Genomic DNA, 12336 nt, shown 5'->3' with positions numbered 1-12336 from the left:
CTCCGTACTGGGTCCCTGGGTCTCAGGGTGACTCCTCAGAAGGCCACCTTCAGAGACTCCAGATTGAAACAATCTGGATGCCTTCAACTATCACCTTCCAGGCCGGCCCTAAATGGGACCAGCTTTGGTGCTAGAGCTGGGTCCCAGCCACCTTCTTCTTTGCTATTCTGGAACCTTCTGACAGAGGGTTGCTCTGAATGCCACATTCCATGTGCAGACGAGCTTGGCCCGGCACACCCCCCTGTCTCCTCTCTTACCTAGTCTGAGTGTTTGTGGAGTGGCCCTTGGGTTGAGGGTAGGGACTCCATGTGGGTGGAGGGAGAGGCTGGAGTAGGGGTGGGATTCCTGCCTGAAGAGCCTGACTCAGAGCCGGGCTTGGCTGGGTGGACAGTTGGTAGGACTAACAGAGGCTCACCAGTCAGGAAAGAAGCTGAGGGGTAATGAAGGCTGCTGGGGCCTTAGGGGCAGGTTTACTGGGTCCACAATCCACAAGGGATGTGTCTGAGGAGGGATTGGGGGAGAGGGACTTGGGATCTCTGGAAATCATGACCCGAGTCAGTGCTCTTGGACTCCTGTGTCATGTCTCCCCCTAGTATCCCACGCCCAGCTTAGAGTCAGGTCCTCTCCATGTCCCTCATGGCCCCCCGGGCTCTGGGGGGACTCAGGGTTGGGACATGTCCTTGGCTTGAGGTGCCCTGGAACAGGCCCCTTCTTGCCTCCTGGAACTGGCCACACTTCCCGTCCGTGTCCTAGCAGAAGTCTATATAAGGGCAGGAAACGGCTGGTGTGGGGAGCAGGGAGAGGCTGGAACAAGGTCTGGACAGGGCACATGCCTGGAGGGGAGGGTGAGGCCGAGAGGATGTGGATGGAACCCATGGAGGCCACCTCCTCCCAGGACCCCTGTGCTTCCCCCAAAGGCCCTATGCTGGGCCTTGGAGCCTGCCCTTGCCTGGCTCCCAGGGCTGTGCAAGACCTTGCTTGATGGGGCCAGCAGACTCGTATTGGGAACCGGTGTCTGCAGATGGGGGGGTCTAGTGAGTGCTCAGTTGTGGGCGAGGTGTCGGGACCCTTCGGAGATCAGTGTCTAGATGGTTCTTGCTCCCATGGGGGCCATCTGAGTGACTGGGCTCAGAAGCTGTCACCCTGCTTCAGGTTCCCTGGGCAGGGCAAGGTGGATGTATCCTCCCTCGCTCTGAGTGTGTGGGGGGAGAGGCTGGGGTGGGGCCTCTGGCTTCATCTGTTTGGTTAGAGTACACAAGGGTCTCAAGTTTCAGGGTATATAATTGTCCCTTGCCTCTGGGATTTAGAACTACTGTTCTCCATCTTCACACCCTCTCCCCTCCCCCCTACCCCGCTAGGATTGGGGTTTGAACTCAGTGTCTGGGTGCTATCCTTTAGTTTTGTCTCTCAAGGAGCAATCCCACTTGAGTCACACCTCCATTTCTAGTTACTTCTGGTGGCTACTGGGAGAGAAGAGTCTCAAAGACTTTTCTGTCAAGCTGGATCTTCAGATCTCATCCTCCTGAGTAGCTAGGATTACAGACATGAGGCATGTGCACATAGATCGAGCTTTAGCCCGGTCCCGCTCCTGCTTAGGGACCTTCACGCACACCTGTGCAGGCATCAGTCTTGACTCCCTTTCCTGCCCTGCACAGTTGCTCATGGTAAAGCCATGGAAGGAGCAGTGGCCAGTCTTCCATCTTCTCTCCTTCCGTCCCTGCTCAGTGTCCCCATTTCCTTCCTTTCTCCTGTCGCATGTCCTAGCCAAAGGGGACACATTCCCACTTCCATGTTTTATTCGTGTGTTATTTTTCCCCCCAAATGCCCTTTCTCTGCCCCTTTCTTTCAAAACCGTGTCTCCTTCTCAGGGGCATCAGGCTGGGAGCAGGGCACAAGGAGGAAATGGCCCTGTGTGTCCTTCCTATGGGGGTGTCGTAGGGGAATGGGGGAAACACAACAGATGAGTGGAAACAGTGCCTCCTCCATGCCTGGCTCACAGTTCCCTGGTAGGGAGCCTGCCTGAGAAGCCTGCACTCTCTCTGTGCCCTCCAGCCCTGGTGTGATGCCATAGTATGTCAAAGACAGGCCTGTGAGCCAGGCTGACCCGGGGGAAGGTCCTGGCACCATGACTGACTCATTGCCTCCTGAGGGTTGGAGGTAGATGTCTGTCCCACTGGGGATGTGAGGACTGAGGGCTCAGAGCAGCTGGGCACACCCCAGCATCTGGCTTTTTTACTGGTTAATTTGGAGAGAAGGCATTATTGTCTCTTAGATTTGCCTGGCTGACTTTGGGTTGAGATCTCCCCATCTCAGCCTCCTGAGTAGCTGGGATTATAGGCGTGAGCCAGCAGTGCCCAGCTGGAGTCATTTTCAGTCTTAAAAAGGAAGGGAATTCTGACACCTATGATAACGTGAATGGACTTGGAAAACATTTTGTTTGGCGTCTGACTCAGCTCTGGCTGGGGTTACACACACACACAGACTTGTCACAGTTGTGGAAGCTGGAAGTCAGCCCCCTGGGTGTGTCAACAGAGCTGGTGTCACTGAAGCCTGTCTGCTGGGTGCCCAGATACCACCTGCACCATGTCCTCGCACAGTCTCACCATCTTATGGCGCTGTTTAGTAACATACCCACCCCCTTCGTGACTTCCTTAATGACGTCTCTAAGGACCACAGACAGCCACATCCCATGGCTGTCTTTTTGGAGGGAAGCACACAGTTCAGCTCATAACACATAGAGTGCAGACAACCAAACACACACACACTCACACACACACACCACCACCACCACCACCACCAACAACAACAACAAACAACAGCTGGGTGAGAGCAGGCTGGCCAGGGAGCGGCTCTCTCACCACCCTCCTTCCCTCTGTTCTCACTCCTCTGCCACAAAGGCCACATCTGGGCCTCCAGATGAGTACCTCTATCCGCTCATGGAGTTGAGGCCTCAGAGAGTTCGGTGGCCAGGGCACATAGTAGATGTCTGATAGATGGCAATGATGCCTCCCTTTCTCAGGCCTCATGCCGACATTCAGTCTTTCAACAGATTTTTGTGTGTGCCTACTGTGTGCTGGCTCTGTGCTGGGGTACATGTGATGAATAAGAGTGGCTTTCTGCCCTGTGATGTTTAGTTTGGAGAGAGACAGTTCCTAGATAAGAAAACATTATAAATTGCAATTATAAATTGCAATTAAGTCTGTGAAGGAAGAGAAAAGGGTGTGTGAGTGTGTGTGTGTGTGTGTGTGTTTTGTGTGTGTGTGTGTGTGTGTGTGTGTGTGTGTGTGTATGTGCATGCTCTCACAAAGTTTAGGGAGTCAGGGAGCCCCCCTTTAGAGTGGTGACATTAAGCTGAAACTAGAAGGAAGAGGAGGACATAACCACCCAGATAGGTAAAGCAAGGGAACAGCATATGCAAAGGCCCTGAGGTAAAACAGAGGTAGGCTCTTAAAGGATGGAGAGGAGCTCCCCGCTTGTGCAGGGCTTTGGGTCATGGACTGTGGGGACAAGAACAGAGTGAGGTTGAGAGGACAACAGAGCCAGGTCAAGTGAAAAGCTCTGCAGCTGCGCTGGGCACCATCTGGCTGCTGTCTGACACTCAGACTCTCTCCTCCTGGCACCTTGCTGGGGAGCGTGGTGCTGGCCTTGTGCCCAGGGACCTTTGACGTTGAGAGCGTACTTGAGGTGTGGGCTGATGAATGCCAGGCATGGTTCTTGGGTCTGGGAACACCCTCAAATCCCAGCCACATCCCAGACAGAGGTCATTGCTCCACTGTGGTGCTGGGCAGACAGAGACCTCCAGAACCTCAGTGTCTCTATCTGTGAAAGATAGCAGATGACTCGTAGTGCAGGCTGGGTACTGAGTCACGAAGAACTCAGCACAGGGCTGGGTACTGAATACTGAAAAGTTCTGCGCAGGGGCTAGGACTGTGTGCCCGCCTCATCCTTGGTTCTGTGGCACTGGGTGGTTTAGAGGATCCAACATGTCCTAGGTACAACAGCATGTCATGCTGCTGGGTTCACAACCTGCTCCTCCTCATCCTCCCTGTGCCTCAGTTTCCTCATCTGCCTGGTGGGGGCATAGTCATGGCGTTTGTGGTGTTCATGGGTGTGTGTGTGGTGGCTGGGGGCTCTCTGAGTCACCAGTCTAAAAGCCATTTGGAGTATGTGCCAGGGGAAGCTGCCTGCCCAAGGCTGGTTGTCTGGGTCTGATTCTGGCACTCTGTGCTCCAGCCCTGGAGGCAAACAAATGGCAGGGTGGGCACTGAGACCCCACATGGACCCCCTGCAGAGCAAGCTTCCCAGCTGGGCCCCAGGGATCAGTGGAGGGCAGCCACTGCCGATGCCTGGGGCAGGTAGGTGCCCGTGGCAGGGGTCCTGGTGCTGCCAGGATCCTGGTGTTCCAGAATCCTGAGAGGTAGCAATGTGGGGGGTGGAGGGGGGGACCAGGGCGCCAGAGGGAAGGAGAGGGAGCCTTTTAAGGAAGCATTTCTCTGCTTTCGACACACACACACACACACACACACACACACACACACACACACACACGAGTGAGACAGGAGGCCGAAACATGATTGAGTCAGTGGGCCAGTTTTGGGCTGGCCTGAAATGTATGCTGGGGCAGAGGGCATGATCTCACCCCTTAGATCCAGGCTCTTGTGGGGACAGGCAAGGGGCTCAGGGTCAGGACACCCTTCCAATGGGAGAGCCCTGCCCACTCTGTGTACTTCCAGATGTGACCTCCTTCTCCCTCACCCCCCGCCTCAGTCCTCATGTCCACACGGAGGGATGGGATGGGCTTTGGGCTGCCGAGGCAGTGTGTGCCACCGTGGCACTGTCTCCCATGGGGTGGGCAGGCCTGCTCTGGTTCTGAGACAGGAGGCCCACCAGCCTGTGCCCTGTCACACATACTCCCCTGGGGCCTGGGGGCCTAGGTGCTACAGTGAGTTCAGGGAGGTGTCCTTGGGGCCTGGCCCATGATGTGAAGCTGTGCTGTGCCTAGCATGGACAGTAGTGTCCCCTGTGGCTGTGACCTTGTCTGGTGAGCAGGGCAGACAAGGAGACCTGTAGGCCTCAGGCAGATCTGGAGACCTGCTTTTCCCTCTCTGCACCTTTGTGAATCAGCTCCTGTGAGCTCCATGCTTGTGTATCTAGAGCCATGGGCTTCGGGAGTAGCTAGCTCCTCCTGTCTCCTGTCTCTTCTAAACATGGCAAGACCCCTGCCTGTCTCATTTTTGCATGTCAGAATGCTTGGGTTCAGATCATAGCCTCTGAAGAGCTGTGTGACCTTGACCTTGGGGAAATTGTTTAACCTCTCTGTGCCCTACACTGTGTCTCCCTTGTTGGCTTGTTGAAAGGATTCATGACTTCATCTGGGTAAACCATTCAGAATAACTCTGGTCGTGTAGTATACATTCATCAGGGTTGGGTATGGTGTGTGTGTGTGGTAAGGATGTTTCTCATCATCTGGGGAGGCAGCTGCCCCCTCTCAGGCCATCCCAGGCTCGTGTCTAGCATCCCCCCACCCGTGTTTCCTCTTTGTCCCATCGTGACTCCTGTTTGGGTAGAGCATCAGGGACAAGGTTGAGCACTAAGCAAACTTGCTTTGGCTAGAAAAGTCTGACCACTGTTCCCAGCGATTGTTGGGGTGGCCTGAGCTGTCATGTCATGTGCTCCCTTCCCTCCCTCTTGACCTTCCTCTTTCCTTCCTTGCCAAGTGTCTAAGCAGAACTTGAACTCAGGGCCTGGGCCCTTTCCCTGAGCTTCTATGGCTCAAGGCTAGTGCTCTGCCACTTGAGCCGTAGCACCACTTCCAGCCTTTTCTGAGTAGTTTATTGGAGGTGAGAGCCTCATGGACTTTCCTGCCTGGGTTGGCTTTGAACTATGATCCTCAGATCTCAGCCGCCTGAGTAGCTGGGATTACAGGCATGAGACCCCCAGTGCCCAGATCTTCCTAGAGATCTTCAGTCATGATTAAAAAAAAATCATTTAAAATCCACTTTGCCATATTGTAGAAAAACCAGAAAACAGAGCAAAGAAAAGTCATTCCTCATTCTCATTAGCTTAATGCACTGTTTCTAACACACCGGTATGTTGGCCTGGGATGATGCATTCTCCTATAATTCCAGCACTGGGGAAAATAGAGGTAGGAGGATTGGGAGTTGGAGGTTTGAGGCAGTCTCAAAAAAACTTTGCGAGCGTGTTGACCTCAAGCCAGCATCTGGTCTTTTTGGCAGATTTAAATTTTGAGGTGCGTTTCATGTGTGGTCAATGCCGCCTTCCCTCCGTGGAGTGAGAGGTGGGGTGGGAGAGGCTTGTGCTTGGAGGCCTGGGGTCCGCCCAGGACAGATGCTCACCGTCTGTCTCTTCTCCTCCCACAGGTGGCTGCCCCATGCATTCCTCCATCCAGCCATGAACTGGTGGTGAGTGACAGGCCGTGTCTCCCCCTGCTGACCCCTGGCTTTGGACCCAAGTGTATGAGGAGCGGCGGAGGAGGGTCCCTGATTCCTGGGCGGAAGCTGGATGGGAGGAAATGAGTCACGAGGTTCTCTTGGATGAGGCATAGAGCCTGCTCTTTATAATCCAGAGACACGGAGGCCTTGGCAAACCCCATAAAAGGCCATCGTGTCTCTCTGGGCCTAGCCAGCAAAGAGGGTTTAGAGCCGTGGAGCTGGGGCATCTCCCTCCACCTGTCTGCCTCCAGGTCAGGCACCTTCTGTGGGGAGTCATCTGCTTGGTCTGTCCACATGGTTAGTTCTTGTGTCCAGGCTGGGCTCTGCTTTCCTGGTTGCTCTGTGGCCACACACCCAGTAGGCTTTCAGAAGAGCTGGACTGGGTGGAACCCCTGTGGACAGACCCCTGTTCAGATATATCCCAGCTGGGCTCACTGAGCCCCTCCTCCTCTCCTCTCAGCTGCAGAAGTGGGGGGGGCAGGCGGACCATGCGTGTGCCTGGCATGTGTCATGGAGGGGCATTTGAAGGCACAGTCTGATGGGTTGTGGGGGATACAGCTGAGGGAGTGCTGATGTGGGGGGCGAGGGGCACAAGTACTCTTAGGCTACAAGATTCCAGGTGGGCCCAGGACACTATCTTCACACTCTGCAACCTGGCCAGGCCCTGCCCGTGTTGGACTTGTCCCCCTCCTGGGCCTCAGCTGCCCAGAGGAGCATGCTAGCTGTAGAGTGTTAGTTTTGTAGAGCCCCATCCAGGGTCATGTGGGAATAACAGGGTGTGGGGGGGTTGGGGGTAGAGGGGTCGCTCTGTCATTCTGCTAAGCTACCTACCACCTTGTGGCCCAGAATGGAATGTCCTTGGCTGGCTTGGAAGATGGAAAGGTTCAGGGTTTAGTGACCCCTGGGCAGAGGCCAGATTCTGGTGCTTGAGTCTGGGGAAGTTTGTTTATGGAGGCAAGGCCACAAGTCAGGACAAGAGGGCAGAGGCTGGCATTCCAGAGGAAGGCCTGCAGTTCATTAGGATCCAGAAATACTCCCGCCTGCCTGAGTGGGGTCCTAGAGTCTTGGCCTGTCCATGACATGTGCCACCTGTGAAGGGGGCTCTGTGCCTGGCCCAGAAGATGGACAAAGGACTGCCGGGGACACTTGGATTTGATTCTGTTCCTCAAGGTTCTTTCCCTGATGCAGAGTCCATTTCCCCAACAGTAGTTAGCATGGAGGAAGTCCCTCCTTCTGCATCCCTGCTACTCTGTCCTCTGTGTTCAGCTGGTGATGCGGAGCACATTGCCCAGACTCTCCAGTTCTCGGTTATCCTTCTTCAGAATGGGAGCCAGAAATAGTACCTACCCTGTACAGTTGTCTAAAGAACGAAATGAGCGCTGGGCATAAGTGGTCTATGCCTGTAATCCCAGCTAGTTGGGGAGAGGGGAGTGGCAAAGATGAGGGGAAGTAAGGTTTGGCCTTGGGCAAAAATGAGTAAAAGAAAACAAGCTAAATTGGGTGCTAATGGCTCATACCTGTAATCCTAGCTACTCAGGAATCAGATCTGAGAAACTGTGGTTCGAAGCCAGCTGGGGTAGGAAAGTCAGTGAGCCTTTTATTTACAATTTCAAAAAAATAAAACCAAGCTAGATGATCAGCAAAACAAACTAGAAAGGAAAAGGACTGTGTGGTACAGTGCTTGCCTGACTAATCAAGACAAGATCCAGAGTCCAATACCAATGGGCATCAAGAAGACAGAAAAGAAAGAAAAGAGAAGAATACAAATGAATCCACTGTATCTATGTTCAAAAGCTTCTCACCTCACTTTGATTAAACCCCCTAGGTTTCCTTTTTTACCCCTTTTCTTTCTGAAGGTTGCCTTTCTTCCTCCCTCCCTCTGTTCCAGCTACCCTGCCTGTTTGCTGATGGGACAGCGTAGCAGGCACAGTTCTGCTGTAGGACTTTTGCACTTGCTGGTCTCTGGACCGCTCTTCCTGTGGATTGCGGGGAGACTTCTTCACTGCCAACATTTCCCTCTCCCAGTTACCTTATCTTCCCTGTCTTCCCCTTCCCCTCAGGACTTATCACCTCACTCCCCTGTGTCCATCGCTTATTTTTATCTCCTAGAAGGGGTTGTGCCCACAGGAGCACATCAAACCACTCTAGGATAAGGAGGCTTTTTTTTTTTTTTTCTTTTTTATCTTCTTCTTTTTGGGCTTCTTGCTGTTCACTGTTTTGTACACAGTAGGCACTAAGACAGGCTTGCTGAGTGGGGGGAAGGTGTCCAGGCTTGATGTCTGGCTTGACAAATGATGGTCACATTACGTTTAGAGCAGGCTGGGGCCTGAGCCTCAGCTGGAGGCTCTGCTGCAGTTCGCAGCTGGAGCTCAGGTGAAAGTGCTTCCCTCCCCCCAGCACCCGGGGAAAATGGGGCTCCTCCTGTCCCCCTAGAGCACTCAGCACCTGTTTCCTCACTACCCACTCCATGGCAAGTGCTCATAGCAGGTTCACAAGGGGGAGGAAGGGCGGGTTTGTATTTTTCCTTCCTCTTCCATCTCTGCCCGTCCTTGAGCCTGGCAGGGCAGACCTCTCCTCCTCCCTCTAGGTGGTATCCCTCTGTCTGTCCAGTTCCTGCATTCTCTCACGGTGTGGTCCAGGCTCCCCATAGATGATCTCATTGACCTTGCTGAATCCCCTAGGTTCAAATCCTTCATTTTGGACCCAGATTCTCTGCCCAGTGCCAGGCCCTGCTTCCCCGACACTTTGTCCAGCCAGTACCCAGGCCAGCCAGCTTGGGCAGTAGGGCTTAATCTTCAACCAGGGTGTTTATCTGACTCAACAGGTGTTCCCCAAGGGAGGCTAGGGGGCAGGATGGAGGGCTTGTGAAGAGCTGAAGTAGCTTTGCTCAGCTTCTGAGAAATAAAAAAGTTCCAGCAATTTCTGGATGACCATAGCCAAATGAAGTAGATACCAAGGTTGCCCAGAGGCTGGGTGAGCAGGCTGGCAGTTCTGCCCCCATGGGCTTCTTCCGTGGGCGCTTGGGCTGGAAGCTGAGATGGGAAGTTGATTGGAGGGAGGATGGAGGGCAAGCTGGAGGGAAGGAGGGTGGGGGACCCTAATCCCTTGTACAGGTTTCACTTTCCTCTGTGTTCAGTTACTGGAGATCTGAAAATCTTAAGTGGAAAATTCCAGCATTAAATAAGCGATCCAGAGGTTTAGCATGCATGAGGTTCTGAGTAGCAAGGATGAAATTTTACCTTTGGTCCCATCCTGCCTTGGGCAAGCATGGCCCCTTTCCCCCAGCAAATCCAAAGGGCCTGGTAGTCAGCTGGTCCCACAATCCAGCTGGTTCCACTGTGGTGGAACAGCAGGACCTGCAGAGCTCTGTAGCTTTGATTTTATTTTCTGTGGCCCAAAGCACAAGAATTGTGATACTGGCTGAGTGTATGGGCCACAGGGAGTGTCAGAGCAGTGAAATGGCAGGCGTCCTCCCTGCCTATTCGGGGTCCAGCCTGACTTTAGCTTGTGGACGGGAGCTACCATACTAGCAATGGAGGAAAGAGCCCCCAAACCTTTTTTTTTTCCTGTCTTGAACTCTGGACCTGGCCTGAGCATCTTTTGTGGAAGGCTAGCACTCTAACTTGAGCCATAGGGCCACTTCCTGCTTTTTCTGTGATTTAATTGGAAATATGAGTCTCCCAGACTCGATCATTAGATCTCAGCCTCCTGAGAAGCTGGGATTATAGGCCAGAGACACTGGCGCCCAGCCAAGAAACGAGCTCTTTATCCCCACATAGTTCTGGAAGGAGGGGCTTATGGTGTATTCTTATGAGGAATGGAGGCCAAAGGCCAAGCACTGCTAGTAAAGGGGGTTAGAGCACAGTGGTAAAGCGCTTGCCTAGCAAGCACAAGGTCCTGGGTTCAAGCCTCAGCACTGCAAAAGGAAGACTGGCATTTCAACTCAGTCGTCTGGCACCAGAGTACACTCCACCCATCACCAGCCATGACACATGTGTCTTGTCCCTGGCCTAGCACCTGAAGTGGTTAAATCCTTCCTGTCAGCAACTCTACCAGCGGCTTAGTGCTCAGCCTCAGAGACTGGGGAGCTCAGTCCTCCTGTGCTGTGCCTGGGCTAGCCAGCCTCCTGCTAGGGGGCTGGCATAGGATTTGCGCACATAGGAGAGAGGCGGGAGGAAGGAGGAAGAATGGCAGGATGGCAGAGCTGGACGCTGGTACTACTTGTGGAGAGATTGGGGGAGGGAGAGGGATGGAGGGAGGGGGCAGGACCAGTGCAGAATGGGGGGAGCTCCTGTTGGGAAGGACAGGGGTGGCCTGGACAGGGAGCAGCCAGGGACAGGAGGAGTCCACAAGTGGGGCTGGGGGACTTGACCTTGATATGCTAGGCACGAAGGGCCATGCTGGGTCCCTGAGTGAGGACGAGACCCCAAGTGGGCTTCAGAGCCGGAGGTCTGTGCCTGCGGCAGGTGGATGCAGGGATGGCCAGAGGGAAAGCCCAGCCTTGCGCTGCCCGGCCCTGTAGGGTTAGGGGAGACCATCCAGGGCTCACAGCAAGAGGGGTGTAAGACACCCCAGTCTGGCCTGAGGCAGGGCTGGGGGTGTCCTGGGCCTCTGAGGGTGCACTGGGGAGGGGCCGAGGAGTGGAGGGCAGGGGCAGAGGACAGGAGCGGACTGGCCCAGCCCTCCCTCCTGGGAGAGGGGGAGTCAGACATAACTTTCCGCTCAATCACCTCCAGTCTGTTTTCCTCTGGCAGCCTCAAGCTATGTCAGGGGTCCTCTTCCCTGCACCCCCAGCTACGGAAGCATCTCTAATGGGCTCTGAGCCCCCTCCCCTCCGCCATCTGCTGACCCATCTATTTTGGGACCAGAATGAGCAGTCCGGTCCCATCCCGCACTGCCCCCTCTGTCCCCTCCCACAGGTCTGTCCAGTGACCTCACAGCTCGGGAGCCACTGGGTCTTTTTGGCTTCCAAACCTGCATGGATTGCAGGCCTCAGAGGTGATGGTGGGGGGCGGGGGGGCTGGAGGAATTCTGGACGGAATGTTCCTCTGGAGGCTGAGTCTGCATTCTGTCCACCCCTCCCCGCCAGGTCCTGGGCTCAGTCTCAGTCTTGGCACCCCCACCCCCTTAACCTTTTCCTTCCTCTAAAACAGCAGTCCACAGATACATTTCCCCCCAGCCTGTCCATCCCCTCTCTGCAGGCCACCAAGGTGCCACCCCTCAGACACTTGTTAGCCCGGCCTTCCAACACACCCGCAGCCCTTTCTCAGTACATACAGACGGTTTGCCTGGCTGTGCAGAGGGCCTGTATGTCTTTGTGTGAGGTGGTATGGGGAGGGGTGGAGAAAGGATGTGCAGCTTCCCTTATCTACCCTATGGTTCACAACCCTTCAAATTCAGGAAGTCCTCTCTGTTGTCTGATCTCAGTCTCTCCTGCTGTAACCCATTTCCTATTCTTCCTATGGAAATGGAGTGGGCAACTGAGCCCCAGGGACAGCAGTTCTAGCTGCTAAGTTGGTTCAGACAGAAGGTTCCCAAAAGGAGAGCCATCCCTTAAGATGGTTGGTGATCGACATGGGGCATGTAGATGGCTCAAACCCTGGGCATGCCATCCAGGCTCTGGGTGGCAGGCACAGCCGGGCCTTTGCATGTGACAAGTAGTCAGCATTGTCCTGTTTTCACTTTGGGAACTAGCATCTTCAGCCCCAGGCGGGCAGCTAGGGGACCCATGTGTGGTGTGGCTTACAGGACACAAGAGGTGGCTGCTTGCATTTTGTGCTTGAGCAAAAGCCCCTACCTTGCTGCTGATGGTTGGTTTGAGACCCTAAGGAGACCATAAGCCCTGCCCAAGAGGAGCCACAGGTCCAAATCCAGCCTTGGTTCC

At 54.5% G+C, this 12336-nt stretch overlaps 1 protein-coding gene across 6 annotated transcripts in view; it reads left to right on the top strand.

Moving 5' to 3' along the window:
• The window catches only part of Tns1 (tensin 1), a 179872-nt gene that overhangs the window by 71149 nt on the left and 96387 nt on the right, over positions 1–12336 (top strand). For 5 of the 6 annotated variants that reach the window (XM_090354796.1, XM_090354795.1, XM_090354792.1 and 2 more), the window contains one exon: positions 6381–6422. In XM_090354796.1, the coding sequence (XP_090210922.1) occupies positions 6381–6422 (42 nt within the window). Of the gene's footprint in view, positions 1–6380; positions 6423–6502; positions 6750–12336 lie in introns of those variants that run through there. The other variant, XM_090354793.1, reaches the window with a different exon arrangement.

The sequence above is a fragment of the Megascapheus bottae genome, chromosome 21, assembly GCF_031878675.1.
Source record: "Megascapheus bottae isolate mThoBot1 chromosome 21, mThoBot2.hap1, whole genome shotgun sequence".
In the NCBI taxonomy this organism is placed as follows: domain Eukaryota; kingdom Metazoa; phylum Chordata; class Mammalia; order Rodentia; family Geomyidae; genus Megascapheus; species Megascapheus bottae.
The sequence above is the reverse complement of the archived record's forward strand: the minus strand, read 5'-3'. Positions and strand labels throughout refer to the sequence as shown.